Here is a 21,969-nt window from a genome sequence, read left to right as displayed (position 1 = left end):
TCAGATTCATATGGATATACAAAGCTTTTGTAACACCACAGATCTTTGTTGGGGGAAAACCTGGAGTTGCAGCTTTGGCTGTGAACCTATCAGACACACCATTAACACTTGCACAGGTGTTTCCTATTTTTCCCCACATTTACTTAATTAGTGCTCTTTCCCACTTCATCTTTGAAACCAGCTTTTGCTGATTTGCTTAGAAAATGCTTCTGCAAGCTTCTGACACAAGATTTTTAAGAAAGGGGACAAAAAAGTTATTTGCTTATACCACTGACATAGTTTCTTCAGGTAAAATCAAAATCAGGTTATAATAAGAGAATCCCCTCCCCTGTGAATGTGGCAGGTACAACAGGCTTCCTGGAGCCAGTGCACGCCATATCCTGCTCCAGCTGTCACTTGCAAACACCAGATGCCAGTTTTGTAGTCTCTCACTCTAAGCAGATTTAAAATTCTCCTTTTTAGAAGATGATGAGGTTCAGCTAAGAGAAGCAATCCTGAATCTTCCTGAGAACAGAAATAGAAGGCATAAGTTTCAGAACTACAGTGGGAAAACATGCTGTCAGGGTTTTCCATGTCTGTACAGCGTCACCTCAGACACTATTCATCCTTTCCAGAATGAGGCACAGAATCTTCCTCTTTCAAGTCCTGTTTTCACTTGCATTTCTCCGTAGTGAGCCCAGAACTGCCTTTATCCCACATCAGTTGCGAAATAAAATCTTCTGACATTTTATCAAGAGCTTACTGAGTTTCATTCCCTGGAGAGTTCATGAACACTGCTGCTCAGCCTTTCTCCTGCACTACATCTTGATGAGAAATAAGTGTATTTTCATTGCCAGACCGGCCTTGAAGTATGAGGGCAGAAAAGAACAATTGGCTTTCACTGAAATCCCATCTTCTTGTTGGCTTTCCATAAACTGAAACCAGAAGGCCACAGGTATCAAAGGGTTTTCTTCACTCAGGATGAGAAGTTGTGCTGCAGCTGCACACAGAAGGGCTGAGGGACCTGGCTGAAATGAGGATGTTTTCCCCTAATTTCACAAGTAAAAACGCACTGAGCCAGATGTAATAAGGTCACAAAGTTTGACCACACCAGGCAGAAACTGAACAATGCAGACTCAGGATGTAATTCTCCATCACTTTTATAATCTTAATCCAGCATAAACAATAGCAAGGTGTCAGGAAATTAAAGGACCACCTGTGTGCATGTACACAAATTTCCTGTTGCAGCTTACGTCAAATTACACCTTCCCTCCCCTAAGGAAGTCTTTCTTTTCCTTCCTTGCCTTTAGCCACAAGCCACACCCTTCTGTCCTAATTCTGGCAGTTCACTATTCATACAGCAACAAGAATCAATTTATAAAAGTGAAAAACTAACATGCCAAAATAAAAAGTGGGACATTTCAGAGAGGTCAAAGGGGAAAAGTTCAAGAACTGAATCATTTAGGTTACCAGACTAGAGCCAACACAAAACAGAGAAAAACATGCATGGCTAAGGATGTAGGTGAGTGGGGAGCTTTCCCCATATGGTGGCAAATTAATCTGACTGTAATGCAATGATATTAGAAAATTTTAATTATGGATACCAGAAACTCTTACAATTTACACTCTGATCTGAACCTAAAATATGTGTTATTTCGGAGACATGTAAGCATCAGCCCTCACATAATGTAGCTGTAAGGTTTGGGGGGCTTCTTCAAAGAAGAAAGATCCCAAAAAAAGCCTTCCCTTTCTTCTTAAAGGGAAGAAAGTAAGATAATTTCTCTCACATATCAAGCCTAGGAAGTCATGATTACACCAAAGCACAGCGAGTTTAACTCCAGCATTCCTTTCTGTTTCTGGCAGAGAAAAAGCAGTAATTGCTTTTCACATTATGGATTCAATAAGACTTGGAACACCACACTTTTCATCATGATAGATGATGTGAGCAATATTGCCTTTTGGGAATTCCAGAAAAGACAACGAAAAATTATGGAAGTATTGGGCTCAGTACTGTTTTAGCACATTAGAGTGCAAGTAAGTGAGTATATACCGTGGATACAAGCAATAAAGAAACAAAGAAACTAAGTAACAAGACACCAGATTAGCTTTAATTAACACAGTTTCTTGTTCAGAAGAATCCCCTAAAGCATCCTGTGAGAAAGTGAGCTGTATGTCACAGGAAGTGGAAGGCAGGAATGCAATTCCCATCAAGCCTCACTCCTGCCTGAAAGCATGTGCTCCTCTCCCAGGCACACGGCTCTGCCCTCACAACACCATCCCGTGCAACAAACTGATTGCTTAAAGGTAGAAAATTTTCTTTTTTCCCCTTTTTGCTATGTTTTTCAACAGTTCAGTGAGCTGGTGGTGAACCCTGATGAGCAACAGAACCAGCATATAAGAGAGGAGGCCACTGCACTGGAAAAGATGAAAGAAAAAACTCCACCTTTTGTGGATAAAAAATATTAAGCCACCTAGACTTCCAGAAAATGCATCTTAGCTGTGCACAGCTGAACACTCTTTCCAAAATGCTGATCTTCCCTGCTCATTGTGAGCCTCTTGGAATGGCACAAGCCTAATAGCTGGACCAATTTAACAGCAGCTCGGTGCCACTATGAGATGTGAGCCTGCTTCTCGGGGAGCCAGCACACTCCTGAGGCCAGAAGAAATGTAATACACAAAAAATAAAAATTTAAAAAATAATAAAAAAAAGACAAAAAATCCAACAAAACAAAACCCAAAAAAAACTCCCATAAAACAACGAAAAAGAAGAAAGAAAAAACCGAACAAACCTTGCTGACCTGCGAAACTGAAAGCTGCCTGGTTGGCTCAAACCTGGCAAAGAGGAATGAGCTCGCTTTGCAGTCAGCTCCTCCTCAGATGCCCATGACCCTGCACGTTCCTCCGGGTCACAGAGGACACAGACCTCCCTACAACAGCACAGCGAGCTTTAAGGCCAGGCACAGGGGAGAATCCCAGCTTCCCACTCCCTGCCCATTCCGTGTGCTGAGGTTTCAACATCGAACTGTGTGGGATTCTGCAGGGTAAGAGGAGGTAAGGAAAACCTCTTTAAAAAAAAAAAAAAAAAAAGAAAAGAAAAAACAAAACAAAGAAGCCTTAACAAACACCGCAGGAGGAACGGCAAACGGTGCGAAGGAGCCGAGGCGAGGAAGGGGCCCAGACGGGCACAACGTGCGGGGAGCACGGGCCCCGCGGGCCGCTCTGCGGCATCCAACGCCGGGCCGGGGGCCTCCGCGGGCCGCAGGCACCACCCCGCTCCCCGGGGCCGGCACTGACCTGGCGCCGCTTCCAGCTCTTCCCGGCTCCGGGCGGCGCTTCCAGCGGCCCCGCCACCCGCGTCACCGCCGCGCGCGCCTCTGCCCTCGCCGCCGGCGCGTGCGCCGCGCCGCCCCCTCCCTGCCCGCGCGCCGAGCGACAGGGAAACCAGCCAATCGCCTGCCCGTACAGGACAGCGACTTCCCGCCCTCACCGGGGATAAGCCAATCAGAAGTGAGAACCGCGCTGGCCCCTCAAGCAGGCATCCAATAGGTTGGGAGGAGCAGCAAGAACACGCGTCGCGATTGGCGGGTGCCCCGGTGGGCGGGCGTTGTTGCTAAGCAGGGTAAAGATGGCGGCTCTGGACAGGGTCAAGGTGCTGGTGCTGGGTGACTCCGGTGAGTCCGTGTCCCCAGGCCCTGTGTCCTGGGGCCGCTCCTTGGCCCTCTGCTCCTCGCCTCTTTCCCCGTTACCCGCTGAGGGGCCGGGACCGCCCGCGTTCCCTCAGTGCTGCTCCCGGCATCGCCCCCTGTAAGCCTGGCACCGCCTCGCAGGAGTTGTTCTCTCTCTGTGCACTTGCAGGTGTCGGGAAATCGTCGCTCGTTCACCTCTTGTGCCACAACCAGGTGCTGGGAAACCCGTCCTGGACAGTGGGCTGCTCCGTGGATGTGCGAGTAGGTGACGTGCACGGCCCCTCGGTGGCCCTGAGCCTGACGTGTAAGGGAAGGGCCTCGACTTTTTATTTTAATTACTTACCGCCCCGGAAAGAGGTGTACTTTGATCATGTGTTTTGCTGAGGGCTTCATCTTCTGATGCAAGTAGCGTCAAATGTGAGCCAAGCACTTGTGTAAGCAAGTTTTGGCCTTCCAAGGCTGTCACGGTCAGACAAGACATTTGTCACCCGTAGCTCTGCTCCCTGCTGCAGGGGCCACCGGCGTGTTACAAGTTACACGGTGTCCAGTTCCTTGAGAAACAGGCAAGGAACAGCCAAACTGTCAGCCAAACACAGTGGGGAAAAACAGTTCACTCATTTAGCTTGTGGGAACACAGGAAAACTCTGTGTGATGCTCATGTGTTAGAAAAACAGATTAAAATGTAGGGCCTGGCATGCTTCAGTGCTGGGTGAGGAAATTGACAGGAGAAATTTATTGTTGAGACCTGGGCACCAGGAATGCAGAATTTGTAAATCGCAAAGACGCGTTACAGAGAGCAGAGCTGAAGAAGAAACTAACAAAGACAATTAATAAGACTGTCCCTACCTGGGAATAAGATAATAAAAAAGGCTGGAAAAGTGGGCTACTTATCATGAGAAGTGAAAAATCAATAACCCATAAAAGATTGAATACTAATTAGTGAAGAGAACTGCATCACTTGTAAGCCAGTGAGCACTAATTCCTTTGTTTGCCAAAATGTATAAACAATTGTAAGTTTTGGTGAAGAGCTACTCATGCACCTCACTGCTGAATAAAGTAGTGTTGATTTTCTAACCTAACTGGGTTAGAGAGTTTATTTCCTGGTTTTTGGTGACAGTTGTGACCGTGGCGTTGCTTCTCCTCCTGACTGCTTGCTGCAGGACCTGCTGTAGGAAGAATGAGGATGCTCATCCAGCAGTTCTTTGGCCCAGCCTCCAGCCCTCATTGATAAATGCTTTTTTCCTTCATCACTCTTGGCTGCATTCTCCTTGAAATGCATTGCCCTAGGTTAGGAATGTGTTTCCAGAATCTGAGGAGAGGAACATGGCAGTCCTGTTTGATTGTGGAGCAAAACTACTCAGCAGATCCGGGGGCAGAAGTTGTTGATTAATTCAGTTGAGATGTCAGAGTTTGGGTAGGAAAAAGATGAGGTCAGTTGCAATCCAGGTCTGTCACCTGTGTTAATATTCTTGCAGTGCTGCCGTTTGGGTTTTAACAACTATAAGAAGTCAAGACCTTAATTTTTCCATTTGCTTTAGCAAAACACTGTGTCTGAGCACATCATGAGATGTTGGGTTTGTTAACACTGAGATGCTCCCTGTTTACTCACCAGGCTCCCTCCCACATGAGATGGTGATCTCCATCTCTGTGGTGGCTGCTACTTGACTCATTCCATCTCTCTTCCACTTGAGAGGTTTGAAATGGTGTCAGCCTGAGGATTTCCAATTTTCTATCCAAGTGCAATAATCCTTCCAGCTGAAAGTGTAAGTGCCGTGTGGATTAACTCCTGTGACACGGTGATGTGGTGATGTGTGATGTGAATTTTTCATCAGATCCATGACTACAAAGAAGGAACCCCAGAAGAGAAGACCTATTACATTGAGCTGTGGGATGTTGGAGGTTCTGTGGGCAGTGCCACCAGTGTGAAAAGCACACGAGCTGTGTTCTATAATTTGCTGAATGGTAAGTTTGCTTGGTGTAAATATGGTTTTACTGGTGTTTCTGTTAGGAGCTGTCCCTTGGGCCAGAGTTTCAGGCAGCCTGCCTGAGGGCTGCATTGTTCTGCTTTCTGATTTATACAGGAACAAACCTGATACCATTTGTAGGCAGAATTTCATGGATGCAGTTGTGAACAGCTGATATTTCAGGCAAACCTGGGCAGATGAGCTCTATCAGTCTTTCCTTTCAGTCTTGTGCAGCTGGCACAGCAGGGAGGCTTTGAAGGTGCAGTGGTTGCCTTCACCTTTCCAGGTCTGATATACTGCAGAAATATGATTTATATTTTTTAAGACTTTTTTATGAGTTATATTTTCTTGTCTGTTCGGTTGTAAAACCTACAGCAGAAAAATGATTATTTCAATTTTTATGAACTTTGATAGTTACCTCCTACCCTGGCAAATTTGAACTGTGTCCCATAAAATTGCCATATGCTGGTAACCATCTTGCCTCTGCTCATTTAGCTTACCAACTTATTTTTAAGAGTTGAATCTTGCAACTTGCTGCATATGTAGGAAGTAGTATTTTGTGCCTTCTGTTGAGATATTGTCTTAAAGGCCTAGTAGTTCATCTGTGTCTCTGACAAGAGCAAATAAGAGATTATAAACATAACAGTGCAGTATTTCAATTGTTACTTTTTGTCATCCCAGGATAGTTCACTAAAAATAGATGTGTATCAGACTAACAACTGCATCTGAAAATCTGGCTCAAGTGTTCTGTTTGATTCTCTTTGCTTATTCCCACTCATTTGAAGACTTTTCAATAACATGTTAAGCCACACAATAAACATTTTTGGCCTGTGACCAACTAATTATTTCTTCCTCCTTTCTCAGGGGGAAAACTGTGTTAGGTACCTCTTGCTTATACTGTTAACCAGATTTGTGTGTATGAGAATTGAGTTGTGCCCTCAAGGCAAGCCTCTTTGGTATATGAAAAAAAATTGATTTCTTTTTGATACCAAATCTACAGTGTGCCAGGAAGTGTGGGTCAGACTTGGAAATACCTTAGAACAGGCCATTAGGAAATGAAGTCTTGGACTTGTGCATTTGAATTATAATTGATGACATTAAAATAGAGTTATTTATCTCCACTGCCCAAAAGATACTAATTAGACCGCTTGCATATGAAGAGTGTTGACTTTGGTAGTTAACCTTGGGTCTTGTTTCTTTCATTAGATTAATTTCTCCATTAGAGCTTGTCTCACAAATTGCCTCTGCTTGACCTGATTTAAGAAGAAAAGATGAATGCATTCCTTCTGCCTGACTGCTTGTGCTTTCTGGGCTTGCAGTGGTCTGAAAGCCAGTCAGTGTTTGGTTGTGGCAGCAGCTGAGCAGGCTGCTGGGTTGTTGACCAGGCTGGTACACTTTGGTTTTGGATTATCCACAGATCTTCTTTGCCTCTCCACTTGGTGTGGTGTGATAGCTGAGGACAGTGACTGGGCAGTAAGGCTGTGGCTTGCAGACCTTGTGGGGGGAGCATTTCTTTGAGTAGTCTTTGGTCCTGCCTGCTCTTTTTGGATGTTGCCAGTCTTTTCCTGCTGCTGCAGCGAACTGTGCAGGTTTTAGGTGAAGCAGATAAGGAAACTGACCAAAGACATGACAGAGGGGAGGGTGTGTGGAGGTGGAGAGTGTTTCTCACAGGCTGTGCAGCAGTGCCTCTGGACCTGTTGCTGTAGGCCAAGTTATGTTGTATCAGGCATTTTCTCTCTACACTGGGAGTGGACACGCAGCAGAGTTGCCTTTTTATACTGTTACTGAGATAAATGCTTTGAAATATGTGATATGCTGGGAACTCTCGTGGGAGAGTCTGTGCACAGTCATGTGGGGTAGTGGAAAATGTTTGTGGAAATGTGGTTTGTTCATGGTGTGTGCAGTGGGTGGCACCTCTGGAAGTTATGGTGAAAGACTAAATTAGTGAGTTTTTTCCACCTGTAGGCTGTGAAGTATTTTGAGAATGAATCCTAGTGCAGATAAGGGGTATCATTCCATTTTGTCCTTGAATTGATGATAGTTTGAAGTCTGGAGGAAGTGGGAACATTCCACATATTGCAGAAGGTGTGAATAAATAGAAGAAATTTGCTAGCAGGAGTTGGTAATTGAGTTAGGAACTGTGGTTATCAGAAGTGGGTGTCTGTTAATAGCACAGCTAGGAAGCTTGACTCTGTCTCAGAATTTACATTTTGAAGGCTCATGGAAATGAAAAATGCTAGAAACTTAAGTACAATAAATCTTATTAATTCATGCTTTTACCAGCTATTTAGTAGACTATGAAATTTTGTCAGTGTCTGTTTCCCCTTTGGATATGTCCCCAAATATATAGCATTAATTCGTGAAAATGCAGGAAAGGCAGTAGTTCTCTCTGAACTCTTTTGAAACAAAGAAAAAGCCTTCAGACTTTATAGATGGTGTGATAAAAAATAATTACGTTTACCAGAGAAAGGCTAAATTTTCTGCTGCAGTTATACAGAATTTCAGTATCATGAGAAGTAGACAGAATCAGTGAATGCCTGCAAGCCTTTTGCAGATTAAAGCCTGAGATGGCTGTTTGTTTCCTGCTTTCATGTGATTTTTCTCTTAGCTCTTAGCCAGTTCTTGATAAGCAGCTTTAAAAAAACCTGTTGCATCCTGATATTTTCAGCCTTACTTATTCACTGTAGCTGACTGGTTATACATCCCTTCATTCTCAGATATCTGGGAACCTGTGGGTGTCATTTTGGTAAGATAAGGAAGAGAATATGTATCTTTAAATGGCATCTTGCTGTCTTGTCTTTCACTCTAGGGATAATTTTAGTGCATGACTTGACCAACAAGAAATCATCTCAGAATTTGTATCGCTGGTCTTTGGAAGCACTCAACAGAGATGTTGCTCCAACAGGAGTTCTTGTGACAAATGGGTGAGTGAAAAACAAACATGCAGAGCTCAGACATGGTAATTCCAAGCAGTTGTAGAAGTTTTTGTTCATTTCTAAGGCCACTTGGTCTCCACAGGAAAGTAGATGTGGTTAAACTCAAAAGAAAGAAAGAAGGAAAGAAATTGGGAATATCAAAGAAAGTTGACTGTTGATTTTTCTTTTTCTTTTATACTGCCAGACAATATCAGGCAATTCTGACAGCTGATTCCCAAACTGGGTGGCTCTAAGGGAAAAGATGTTTATGATCCTTTATTTGTCTAAGGTCTCTGTGAGAGCGGGTCCAGTCCAGTTACACGATTTCTTTGTCTGTACTGAGAGATGCCATTGTACAGGAAATGTCATGGGATAATGTGTCTGGGCAAAGAGGCATTCCCTCCATGCACCAATACTGAGGAAGTTCACTTCATATATTTTTGGTTTGGGTGATGGGGGAATTATTTTAGAAGCATGGCTAAAAGAGCTTAGAAAACTCTGCTTAAACAGCATGTTCATAATTAATTCTCCAACACCTTGTCAAGGATTTCCTCCTGCACCTCTTTGCTCCTGTCATCCATCTAGTCAAGGAGGTTTTAAAATCATTGCTAAACCTCACACGTGAGCAGGAAGGCAATAATGAGGAGTAGCTTCTTGAAGGAAAAATATTAATTGTTTATCTGTCTGTTGTAGTACACAGAACAGTTCTGTAGAAATGTAGGAGATGGGAAAGAGGATTTACATTGTATAAACTGCAAAATTCTCCAGTATCTCTACAGATAGGTTCTTCACAATTGTTTTAATTTTCAGAAATTTAACTTCTGTCAAGGACAGATGTTCAGCCACTAGCAGTTCCTTGCTCAAGTTGTTGCTGTTGGTTGTAAAATTACTTGCTAGAAAGCTTGGTTTAGGTAAAAATGACAGACAAGTGATTGTCCTAGCTAAGGAGAGTGATTGAAGCTTGGATTCCTATGTAGTGACTTAGGTGCAGAAGCCCTTCCTTAATTTAAAGATACTGCACATTTTAACTTAGATAAATGGACCACTATAAATAAATTATTGGTTTTTGAGAGGCACAGCTGAGATGATGTTGTACTTGTGCCCACTTAGATGGCCATTGTCTCATTCAGGATTGTCTTTCTTTCTCTCATCAGTGACTATGACCATGAACAGTTTGGTGATAACCAGATCCCACTGCTGGTAATAGGAACTAAACTGGATCAGATCCCAGAAACGAAGAGGAATGAAGTTTTGACCAGAACAGCATTTTTGGCTGAGGATTTCAATGCTGAAGAGATAAATTTGGTTAGTATCCTTGTCATCTTTGTTGTTTTTCTTTTGTAAAGGAGTGAGTCCAATTTTTAGTAAGTAAAGACGTAACAAAAATTTGGCTTTTGGAGATTTTTCCGGTAATGCCAGTCATTCACGTTTCTGTTGGCTTTGCCCCTTGCTTGATGAAACAGATATCTTTGTTTCACTATAGGGGGATATAAGGGGTGTTAAATAAGGTCCCTTAAGCTTTGAATTGTTGGCTGGAGTTAAATTTTCTTTTTCTTGTTGATAGCTCTGACACAGACTGTCTTTGAATTAAACATGAAGATGACTTTATATAGATCTATGGGTATAAAAATATACATGTGCTGTGTGAATGCTTGTATTCACACTCCCAGTCTCAGGTGTAGCCTGTACAAATCCTTGCCTGACTGTATAGCTGGTGGTGGAAGGAAGGTGTGGAGCATATTGGGGGTTGCTTGGAATTCTGCAGTTGATTCACAGAGCAGTTGGTCTTTTCTCTGAAGTGACTGTGGAGCAGAAATCAGCAGATCCATTGTTTTCCTTTGCTGATGGTATGTGTCAGGGGGAAAGGGTATGTTCCATTTCCTTGTGTTTGGCTTCCTTGCACTGATTTCCTTGTGCTTGGTTTGTTGTCTTTTGGGTGTTCTAGGACTGCACCAATCCTCGTTACCTGGCTGCAGGTTCATCCAACGCTGTCAAACTAAGCAGGTTTTTTGATAAGGTAAGTCAATTAAACGATGTTTTATTGTCCTGTGCATCAAATACTGGCATTTGAGCATGAGCAACAGTTTAAGCTGCTCCTTTCACATTCCACTCTCTGAGGTAGTTCAAGTCAGGTGTGGGGAGGCCAAAGATTGATCTGGTTTTGGAACCCTACAGGAGATAGCTGATTTGCATGAAGATTTAGTTCCTGATCTGCATAGAGCAGTGACAAAGAACTCACAAATGTGCAAAGACACTCTGCTTTACGCTTTTGAAGTCTGGCAAGCCAGAGGGGTTGTAGCATTCTAATGTGGGGAGATACAAGACTGGTTATTTCTATTGATCCTAGTTAAAGCAACTGTTAGGAATTAATAAATTAATTAAGAATATTATTCTCCCTTCCTTAAAAAGAGACCATAAAGGTCCACTCTGCAATGAGAGAAGGAGTGCTCTGTTTTAAGCATCCTCTGGGCAAAGATGGCATAGTGGGGCTACTGTGCAGTAGTAGGAGCCAATATCCCTGCAGAGGGAATGGGAGTAACTGAGTCTGAAGCAGGAGACACACAAACCATCACCTCCATTACCCAGGAGGGCTGTGTTGAAGTTGAGGATGACTAGACAGCTTAGACAGCTTGTCTAAGAATGGCTGTAGGTGGCAACTGCTGTGTGTGCTAGAGCATTGCACTAAAGCAGTAGGCCTGGAGCAGAGATGTGGGGTCAGACCTTGTCCCAGTTAGCCATGAGTTTCAGTGCTCATGTGTGAAGTGTTGATTGCAATCCGAGGTTATGCATGTGCTGTGCAAGCTAAGATCATTCTCTGTTGTTCCAGGTCATAGAGAAGAGATACTTCTTAAGAGATGGCAATCAGGTTTGTTACTTTTCTTCCTCTTTTGTTTCATTTCTCCCCGTGTAATGTGAACTGCTGACATAGTCCTCTTTAAAACACAAGCTTTGTGCAACCTAAATGACAATCTGTGCTGGTAATTTAATTCTTGTATCTGTGGGAGCACAGCTGTTAAGGCTAGACAGAAGAATGGCTGACTTTTGTCAGCTGAAGTATTTGTCTGTAAAGCGATTGGCAGTGAAATACTTAAGTATGCTAATGTAGTGGAAGTTGGAAGAATGAGGTAAAATGGGCAAATATGATTTCTTTCAGCTCTGTCAGCTTCAGGCTGCTTCATTGCAGATTAAGGCCATAGATGATATCCTGAAGGTCAATGAAAGGGTTTTTTTGTACAGCTGGAACGAGATTTTATGTTTAATACAGGTAGTTTCCAGAGACTCAGTGGAGCCACTAGGAAAATTGCAGTATGATATCAGCTTGTTATTAATTCCTAAAGGACTGAATTAACTGTTTTCAGCCAGTAGTACTTGGGGAAGTACTAGCAAAATGAATTCTGATTTAAGCAGGCCACTTCAGCTTTTGTGCCCCCCACCTTCCCACATGCAGTCTGCCATGCGGGGAGTAGTGAAGTTGCATTTACCTTATGTAAAGGTGCTGCAAATTACCATGAAAAGCATCTCTGAAGTACAGTCACACCTGTACATTGTTAGAGGTAGCTGTGCTGAAAGCCCCTGGGGTGTGGGGGGGAAATAGTCACAGCTTACAAAATGCTTCCTTTCTTTGAGCACTTTTGTAGTGCCTTTTGAAAATAAATTTGCTTTTGCCTCTTTCAGTTCTGCATGATGCCTTTTTTTATTCCCCTCTCCTCCACACATTCTAGTGAAAGGAAGTTTCTCTTTCATGGGAATAATATCTTAATGCAGAAACCTGCTTGTGTGCTGGTTGTCTTTGATGCATGATGTAAGATTTTTATTTTTATCATTTGATCCAATTTAGTGGCTAACCAGGGATTAACTGTACATTCCTTTTGGCTGTGTGCCAAAGATTGCAGCCTGCTGATGACTATCTACTTCCCTGACAGGAGCTCAAAAGCTCAAAACAAATCTTAAACAGCAAACAGTCATGTTTAAAGAGGCAAAATCCAAATTGGAAATGGAGACTTCAGTACAACCTCTTAATGTTATCATTTGAAGTTGTCTACTTAATGTAACTCTTACCAATGTGTTTGTGGGTTTTCTACAATAGGTCGCTACGATCATTCGTGTTTTGAGGTATTTCTGTTAAAAACTTCTTCAGGATGAAAAGAATGATAAGTTTCAAATTGTTCATAGCCACGACTTCAATCAGATATGTGATAAATAAATAATTATTGCTCTTAATTAGTGACTTTGATGTAAAAAATGCTAATGCAGATAACTTTTTACCTATGGTGTTCAGGTACTTTTTAGTTATAATGATTGCATTTTTCCTCTTTAAATTCCTGAAGCAGTTTTCATGAGGTGAACCTTTGTACAGAATCTGCCTGATTTTATCCTTAGAGATGATTGCTTTTCAGAGATGAATAAACCAGTACCTTAGTGAACACCTTGCATAATTGAATTTTGGGCCTGAAAACCCCAAGTAAATTTAATCTGTGGAGTTTTTATGGGACTTTTATTTTGGGAAAGCTCTTCAGCTCTCTGCTTACCAGTGAAATGTGTAACCTGAGCAATCTGCTGTGAATTGTAGGTGATGTTTTTGTCCCATACATGCCCATGTTCTTCTGGCATGATTTGTAGGGCTTGGTTGACCTCCTCCATTTTAACAGACTGTATTTCCTATGAATTTGTGGAACTGTTTTGGGTGGGTGTGTCTACAGAGTCTACTGTTTCTGCTCGCTTGTAGTAAGTAAGGTAAAAGTTACTCTGGCCTGTAATCAAATAGTTTTATGATGCCAGTAGGGCAGATATGCAGTATTAGAAAGCAGCACATCACCTTTTGGGGATTCACAGGTGCATTGGATTGAAAATCTGTCTGAAATGCTGTTAAGACCAGAGAAGCTTCTGATGGTTTCTGATGATTTTCTTTGTAAACATCCATTGTCACTGTGTAAGCAGTGTGTGCAGATGGGCTGCAAAAGCAGGAGTGCTAATCCTTTGTATTTTTGCAACCATTTCTATCCCAGTGATTTTCTTAAAGCTTTCAGCCATTGATAAAACTGTACTTTCAGCTGCCACTGAAGTGCTGCTGCCCGGGTTTGAAGGCATAAAGCTTCCACAGCTCTTTGATAGGACTTGGTTTATATTGTTTTATAGTTTTAAAGATGAATGGAGGAGAAATTCTTGTATGCACTTGAATCTGCTTTGAACTCTGTCTTTGAAATCTGTCATTAACTGTGTTAGGATTGAGGCTTTCAATTTCCCTTGCCAAAAAGTCTTAAGGAGCCCCAAAGAACAGATGAGCCATAGTGGAGTTGTGCAGTGTTTAATTAGAGGTGCTCCTCTAGCAGGCAGCTGAAGCACTGTGGCCCTGACGCTGGAGATGGCGTGGAAGATGCTGCAGTTGGCTTGGTAACAGTGTGGGCTAGAGGGAGCTCCTGCTGATTCTGACATGACAACTTGTCTTCCCTGCCTCTAGATTCCTGGCTTCTCTGAAAGGAAGAGGTTTGGAGGAGGAACACTGAAGAGCCTTCATTATGACTGAGCACTGAAGTCTTCCTTCATTATGACTGAGCACTGAAGAAGTGGAAGACAACTTTTCTGAGTTCCTAAAGACATTCCTGTTCCCATAGGATGCTCAAAGACAGTAATGCTTCTGTCAAGCAGAGTAAAATGATATTACAGCTGGCTAGCCTGCTGAAGCTTCTGTTGTTGGAAAAGACTTGGGAAAGGTTTTCCAAAAACATAATCGGGAGCCTAGATTATTGCTTAGGATTACAGACCATCTGGATCTATGGGAACATCTGGGGAAAGTGTGCAATAAGTTGAATGCCTCTCACTGCTGTGGGAAACTTCATCATACACAGCACGTATATGTGACATCCTTGTATTCATTTGGAAAACTTATGGACACTCTTTGCAATGGTTTGCATTCATTTTACCTCTAAAGGAAAGATGACATTGAGTGGGCCTCTCATGTACAATAAAGTGACCAAAAGAAGTGAGCAAAACATAACAATGGGTAAGGAGTGGTCTGGAAAATAAGGGAATACCTTCATTAAATGAATGGAGTGTTGTTTCACCTAGAGCACACTGTTCATCCCTATTCAAAAGGGATAAAAGCAGTAGGCAAGATATGAAAAAAAGATTTGAAGCCTTAAAAAGAAAATCTTTAGTAGAAAACAACTGGTGTTAGTTCTGCTGCTTAAATTAAAATTGTTTACTTTGGAGAGGGCAAAGTAAATCAGGTTCTCCTGTTTATCTTTTCATAATTGATTGTGGTCTTGTTTTTTATATTAAATTAAAAGGCAATTCATGGAAAACTGATGGAAAAAGTATGTTTTTATACAGTGCTTGTTTGGGACAAATGTGACATGGTCCTACTGAACCTGAGGACTTAGTGGATTCAGAAAACATGGAATGTAAGAACACCCTCTGAATTAGAATGGATAGAAATTTAGAAGGGATATAAAGCTGTGTAAAAAGTAGGAACTGAGCATGATTGGGAGGAGAGTTCTGTGGTAGAGATGTTTCCTTTACATAGTTAGCACTAAGGATAAAGGAGACTTGATCTGCTTTGATCTCCTGTACAGGGTCTTGTTTCCCTAAGTAGCCCAAGCTTTGCACGATTTCTCACCTTGCTAGAATTCCACGGAGTGGTAAAAGCCTGATTTATGGCAGTTCCTTCTTTCCACACCTTCCTCACAGTCACCTCTAATGGTTAAGCCTCTGGCAAAGGCTAACTAAGAGCTGGAGTTAGATATAAATAGAGATTAATAATAAATGGGGATAGAAGAAAGTAAAATGCTGGTGTGAAATTGACAGGGAGCAGAGTTCTGCAGTCTCTGGATTACCTCTGCCTGCAGCTCTTCTGGCAGCTGCTTGGAAATAAATGGAAACCTGCCTACTGCCGCTAATCAGACACAAAAGTGACAGCTGGGGGCACCAGTCAAACTTATTAAAAAGACTGATGCTTTGCTTTTCCTTAGGCCATTTCCAGAAAGGTCTGGGAGCAGTTGTAAACATGAGTGCAGTAAGTTTTTAGGTGCTTGTGTGAAATAGGTTGTTAGTTTACAGTTAGTTTACAATCAGAAGAAACAAGGTACCAGAATATTCATAATGAAGAACACGTGTCTGAGCTGTGCAGCTTGTGACAGTGCCAGTGACTGTCTCTGATCCTTTGACAATGAAAGTTGGAATTGTTTTCTCAAGGTCAGGTGCAGTCTTAGGGTAACCAGATCTGGGCTCCCTCGGGTTCCTAAGGCACTGCAGACCAGAACAAGCAAGCTGTAGTGCTGTTTTGTCCTTCACCCTGTGGCATCTCTGGAGTGGCCAAACCCCTGGCTGCAGCTCACCTGGCTGTGTGTTTTAAAGTAGGCCTCTAACCCAGAATAAGTATCTTGTTTGTTTAGATCTCAGCAGGTAACCACAATTAGGTATATTTTTTCCTTCTTAGGACAAGGTGATGTGCAATGGAGTTGTGCATGTGGGTGATGTTACATTGTTTTTTTCAGAAAGTTCCAGCTTCTTGTCAGAACCAGGAGTGTGTGAGTAGCTGGAGTTAGTTACGTTGCTTTTCCACCTTACCTGTTTCAGCTGTCCAAAAATGGTTCACTTGCAAGCTTAGGGGTGTGACACCAGACAACTTTTCTATATCACACTTGTTTTATGTGTTTTACATTCCTTTTCTCTGCACACACACACCTCTTCCATGCCCTGTGACCCTTCTGTTTGTCTTGCCTCTGTCTGCCTATACCTCATTCCCTGTTCCCACAAATACCATCCCTCTTTCTCTCCCCATTTGCACCATTTGTCTGACCCCTCTGTTTCACAAGAAGTCACAAAGAATCCTCTTTGTGCTTCCTGCTCGGCTCTCTGGTTTCCGCTTTTTTCCCATTTTCCTCTCTGTTTCTCTGTGCCGTGCATTGTCTCTTTTGCTGCACCACTGAAATTCTCTTTCTCTGTTTTCCTTCATCTCTGGTCCTGTCTGTCTCTGGTTTGTATTACATGCACACACTTTTCACATCAGAACATTGTTACCCAGTCCCTTTAAATTCAAGATACTCAATGTCTCTGTGTTCTTTCCAAGGCAGAAATATGTGCCCAGGTGCTGTGTTCCAGAGGTGTCAGTGGAGGTGGCTCGTGCAGGTACATGTGAGATGCGTTGGATCTCCCATGCACACGCAGGTGAAATGTAGAGCAAATAAACCATGAGCCTTCCCTGTTCCCAAGGGGCTTGGCAGAGCTTTCTGGTTGATCTATGACCACTTCGATGACTGGGGGGGATACTCAGAATGAATATGAGTATGTTCTTAACATGGAAAATTTAGCAAGGATGCCACTGGCTTTTTAAGCATGTGAAACCTATCCAGTAACAGGATTTTGGGTGCAAAATACCTTAATACAAATTTTTGTTATTGATTATATTTGCAGAGGCAGCTGCCTTTGTCACAAATGAGAGATGAACTGCTGTGTCGTAGCCTGCAGTCAGTATCAGTCACTACGGCGAAGTCAGGCTTTGGGTTCTCATTTCGCAGTGGATAACAAGGTGACAGTATTCGCTGATGGAAAACCTGCTTCTGCTTTTCAGCAAAGGGAGCTTAATCCTTCTATTTCTTTTGTTAGTCAGTTCCTCTTGTTAGAAGTCGTGTTTCTGTCTCACTGTCCTTAGGAGGATGCTGGTTACTTTGATTCCTTTGTAGGGTTGAGCAAGTGCGTGGCTTAGTGCACTAGTTTGCCTCGACAAAAAGCCATTATCATTATTGATGAACCTGTCACTTGCTGGCAAGTTACCAGGAAGTGTGCAGAGGTAAAGCTTTCCTTAGGGTGTGCTTTGCTGCAGCACTCTGTGTTAGGTCCTCAGACACACAGGAATTTTATGAAAAAAAAACCATCACATAGTTTTCAGGTGGAAGAGGGGAAGAAAAATAAAAGCAGTTCCAATTTTTAATTTCAAGTAGCAATGGCAAAGCTCTCTCATCTAGTGAGGGCCTGTGACATGTAGCCAAAAGTATTATTCTTAGTATTTATTATCCACTTGTGCTACTGTTTTTATTCTGACATCTGATCAGTAAGTGTGGAAAATATATTTCTTTATGGTACAAGAGGACACAAAGGAGAAATTAGGAAGTGTCTCTGTCACTAACAGTGGCCATGTGAGCAGCATAAGGTATTTCCAGTTGTGCAGGCAAAGCTGCAATGAACAGCAGTAGTCAGGACCTGACTGAATGGATCTTGAAATGAGATGCAGCTCCCTAACAGTGAGAGTGATGATTTCTGAGACAGTTACTGGGGGAAAAAAGTGGATTTGTCAATGTTTAAGAGTTTTTCAGAGTAGCATTAGTTGCTTTGGGAAAGGCATGCTTTAGCACAGCTCTGAGGACAAGTCCCCAGCATGCTTGTAAGGAAGGTGGTTTAGATGTTCAGAGCTCTCTGTGGCAGCAAAGAGACTGTGAAATCTAACTTTGGCAGTTCAGCTGTTTAGCCAACACCTGCTGCAAATACCATTAAACACAGAAATGTGTTTTCTTTTTCCTACTTTGGCATTGTATTGCTGAGCTTGTTGTGCCCCTTGGCTTTACTGGTGCACAGAAATGCTGGTTCCATACCTACTGGAATTGCACAGGGAGGTTTATTCTCATCATCCCACCATGGACTTCTCTCAAAAAGATGTTGAGCACAAGACAAGCTCATAAATAAAATCACGTGCTCTTTCTTGACTAGATTAAAATGAAGTCTGGACTGTGTGAGCAAACCAACTTAAAATTCAATCATATTTTTGAATAGAAGGAGCACGAAGGGAAATAGTGGGTGATTAACCCATGCACATCTACGTCCCCTTTGACCCAAAAGTTAATGTTTACACAGTGGGAATGCACTGCTGCCTGTGGGTTAAAGATTGTTTAAAGGACAAGGATGCCCAGTAGCTGTGAAGGCTATGACCGTGGTCAGAGCTTCTATCTTTCTGTCTGATACCATGTGCTTTTCCTGAGGCTTGTTCTGCTGTGGCTTACATGGGTTTGATGGACTGTCCTACCCTTGCTGAATAAAAGGTCAGATTGCAAATTCATTGGCTGTCCAAAATTAGCACCAGAGTGGGGAAGGACAGAACAAAGCAATGTGCCTAAATTTTCTGCTGACTTCTAAGAGTGGTGGTTGTAGCTTGCAGGCAGAAACATCACAGCAATGTGAGCAGGTGGCTTCTCCAGCTTCTATTCATGCAGCATCTGCTTTTTGGCAACAAGGAGTGCGTGCTTTCTGCTGCAGACAACTTTTATGATCTTTCCTGCACAAATAAATGGTAATAATTAACCTGTCTGGCATCTCCTGCTGAACAGTCCCAGAAAAATGACAAGGACATATTTCATAAGAGCCACACTACAGGAAAGTATGTGTTATTAAAAAGAGCCTTTTTTAACACAGTGCTGTTGGCAGTGATAAAAAAATAAAAGTATAAACATTATTGCTTTATTTTGCTATATTGTGATGAAAGATTCAAAAATGAGATTAATTCTCCTGGTACTAAGTAGTACACTATCAGATAAACAAAGGTGGTCTAAAGAGCTCCTGTCCAATTTAGCAGCGTGTAAAGGGTTAACAAGCAAAGAACAGATGCGAGTTGGGGAAGCTGGGATCACAGAGACAGGAGTGAATAAGGGTATTTGTTAATATGTACACCACAGATGCAGTTTAGCTGATGAAGACAGGAGGAGAAGTTGGTCAGTTTAGAAGCAGGGTGCATCACTGCGAAAAGCAACAGGTTGTTGCAACAGGAGGGGCACAAATACATCAGAAGGGATCTGCCTCAGTCACCCGTGACGTCTTTTGCTCACAAGAGAGAAGAGCTTGGCCCTTGGGACTGGACAATGCCTTGCTGCAGGAAGCAGTGGTGAGCTGTGATCCAATAATAGTTCACACCATGGCCCCACTACCTGAATCAGCAGGAAACAAAATGCCTTTTAATGCATATGCTGTGAATTCAAATAGTTTCTAGTCCCCTTTTTCTGTTAGATCAAATACAAGCTGCTTCAACTTCTCATTGAAAGGAAATATTTTCCATTCTCCTCCTCATCTTTCATTCATCACCAGGATGTTGAACACTAGCTGCTAAATTTTCAAGCAAGTCCCTTGGTATTTTCTTGCTGCCTCTCTGAAGTAGATGAGCTCTTTGAACACCTCTTCAGATGCCTCTGAGAACAGTTCACAAGTAATAAGCTGCTGGTATGCAGGTACCATCCAGCTGTACATGCATCATGTAGCAAATACAGTGGTATGGATGTCTTTTGCTTTTTGACATTTCTTTTGGGTCTTGTTATGTCTTTCAGCTGGAATCTCCTTGGAGTAAAAGCCAGATAAAGACATGCACTGGATAACGTAATGAACCCAGAAAAGTAGCTGAGAAAACACTGAATGATTTCAATAGTCATTCTTCAAGCTTAATTCATTGTGTTTATGCCCCATGTTTATGGTCCTGATTTAGGGCAAGTCTGGGAGGAAGTCACCCTAGGACCTTTATGCAATAACAATTCATCGTGTTTCCATGTTTCATAGTTACATGACAATGAATACAGTTGCTAAAATATTAATAAAGTACATCTATACTTCAAGTTACATAAAATTTATAGTCAAGGCTTATACTGCAACTAACTAAAGGAGTTGTTTAGGCTAAATATCTCATCCAATCCCCTGCTCAAGCAGGGTCAGCTGGAGCAGATTGCCCAGGACCATATCCAGATGGATTTTGAATGTCTTCAGTGGTGGAGAATGCACAACCTCTCTGTGCAATCTGTTCCAGTGTCTGACCACCACTTTATGTTCATATTTATGGCCAAGAAAGAAAGTCCACAGAGCTCAGTCCACAGTCAGCCTCACCTCCATCCTTCAGAGGGGATGCTTCAAGGCAACTAATCCTGGGAAACATTTTCACACACATGAAGAGCATGAAGATGATTTGGAGTAATCAGCATGGATTTATTATTTCCCTCTTGAATGGTATGGGCTAGAACAGAAACATAACACGTGTTAAGATTTTTTTGCCATATTTCATATAATTCGGGGATCAATAAATTAAGTGGTGTTTCAACAGAATCTGACTAAATAACATTTTTCATGGAATGGAATGGAATGGTTAGGCAGGGCAAACTAATCAGTTTTAAAACATTACATGGCCATCAAGTGAGTAAAGTGACAACACCTTGTCTGTTTTTAGGGAACAAAAACAACCAGGAAACAGGCCTACAGATAATTAAAAAGCAACACCTTTATTTTTACCTGTCCCATGAGAAGAAACAAGAGAATGGAGCCTGTAAGGAGATGTGAGCAAGGTGAAATGTAGGCTCTCAAAGGGAAATGTAAGCTAAAATGTGAAGTTCTCTCTCCTGCTGTGTGTCTCAGTAAAAGAGGATCTTGGAAACCCCTGAAACTCTGCAACTGCAGTTCGCTAAACTGTAGTCAAATGTGTAATTCTTCACTGTCAGAAAATAAGTGAGGTGAACTTTTTACTCTTAAATCTTGTCTGGTAGAAAAGGAGTCTCAAGGGTAGGTGACAGGTGCCAGGTACTTCATTTCTTTGGCAATGATGAATCGCTGCTCAGGGTGAGCTAACATATTCACAGTCTCTGCCTTGTCCTGGAGAATTCCTCTCTGCTGGAGCAATTTTTTTATGGCAAAGCTGGAGAGACCAGGGTATGGAGAGAGCATTTCTGGTGTGCAGAAACAGAGACTCAAAGAAGACTTATTACTTGGAGATTACTCAGTCTATATTCTTCTGGAGCCAAGGAAAAGTCTCTCTCCCTGTCTCCCATCCAGAACCACTGTCTCTTCATACAGCCCATCTTCTCCCTCAGGGCAGCCAGCCCATTTTGCCAGCTCCCAAAAGCAGCAGCTCTCAGTGGCTGGAATATGTTATGCAGAGTGGTGTGAGGAGTTACCAGTTTTCAGAGAAGCAAAGGTGACTCAAGACCTGCCCCTCTTGCATCCCAAGCTCAGTGAATGCTGTGGGGGTCACAGGGGCTGGCAACTGCTTTGGGGAGGGAAGGCTTTCAGGATGCTCTAGGAGAGGAAGAGACATTAATTCAGGATCACATTCAAATTTCAGTAGGTGCCTCCTAGAAATTTCCTCCTGGTAGGACTATAAGCAGAGCAGGTGATGGAAATGGGAAAAATGCTGCTTTTTTCTTTTTCTTTTTCTTTTTCAAGGGGGGTTGAGAATTCAAAGTAAAGAAAAAAAAATCAAATAAAATCAATTGTGTTTTTTCCCCTGCAACTTCTGGAGTGCAGAGCTGCTTTCATTAGTATTCTGTAGCTAAATGCTTGCTGCCACTTCTTCCCCAGCAACAGCTTTCTTGAAGAATATTAATATTTCAGAATTTGTGAGTTTCCCTTACTAGCTCTAATCACAGGAATACAAAATCCTTCCCTGCTTTTGGCCCCAAAATGCTGTGTAAT

The 21,969-nt window shown here is 42.4% G+C and overlaps 2 protein-coding genes across 8 annotated transcripts in view; one reads left to right on the top strand and one right to left on the bottom strand.

The window, feature by feature from the left end:
- The window catches only part of GTF2E1 (general transcription factor IIE subunit 1), a 51,090-nt gene extending 45,622 nt beyond the window's left edge, over nucleotides 1-5,468 (bottom strand). The window contains exon 1 of one of the 7 annotated variants that reach the window (XM_041463765.1): nucleotides 4,009-5,468. The gene's annotated coding sequence lies outside the window, so the exon portion shown is untranslated. The other 6 variants (XM_041463766.1, XM_041463760.1, XM_041463761.1 and 3 more) reach the window with 6 other exon arrangements.
- RABL3 (RAB, member of RAS oncogene family like 3) lies at nucleotides 3,488-14,539 on the top strand. The gene is made up of 8 exons (XM_041463767.1): nucleotides 3,488-3,650; nucleotides 3,835-3,926; nucleotides 5,498-5,627; nucleotides 8,439-8,553; nucleotides 9,699-9,849; nucleotides 10,490-10,561; nucleotides 11,372-11,410; nucleotides 14,003-14,539. Exons 1-8 carry the CDS (start codon nucleotides 3,605-3,607, stop codon nucleotides 14,066-14,068), a joined length of 711 nt encoding a protein of 236 aa, XP_041319701.1. The 5' UTR covers nucleotides 3,488-3,604; the 3' UTR covers nucleotides 14,069-14,539.
- Nucleotides 14,540-21,969: the final 7,430 nt, after the last annotated feature.

This window comes from Pyrgilauda ruficollis, unplaced genomic scaffold, assembly GCF_017590135.1.
Source record: "Pyrgilauda ruficollis isolate IOZ18807 unplaced genomic scaffold, ASM1759013v1 scaffold17, whole genome shotgun sequence".
NCBI lineage: Eukaryota > Metazoa > Chordata > Aves > Passeriformes > Passeridae > Pyrgilauda > Pyrgilauda ruficollis.
Note: the sequence above shows the minus strand (reverse complement) of the source record. Positions and strands in the feature narration are given on the sequence as shown.

What these genes read in the sequence shown, in the direction of transcription:
- RABL3 (XM_041463767.1), top strand. Translation starts at nt 3,605, where the DNA reads ATGGCGGCTCTGGACAGGGTCAAGGTGCTGGTGCTGGGTGACTCCG. An exon ending in GTTCTATAATTTGCTGAATG is followed by an intron (nt 5,628 to 8,438) that starts GTAAGTTTGCTT and finishes CTTTCACTCTAG; the next exon opens with GGATAATTTTAGTGCATGAC. An exon ending in GGAGTTCTTGTGACAAATGG is followed by an intron (nt 8,554 to 9,698) that starts GTGAGTGAAAAA and finishes TTCTCTCATCAG; the next exon opens with TGACTATGACCATGAACAGT.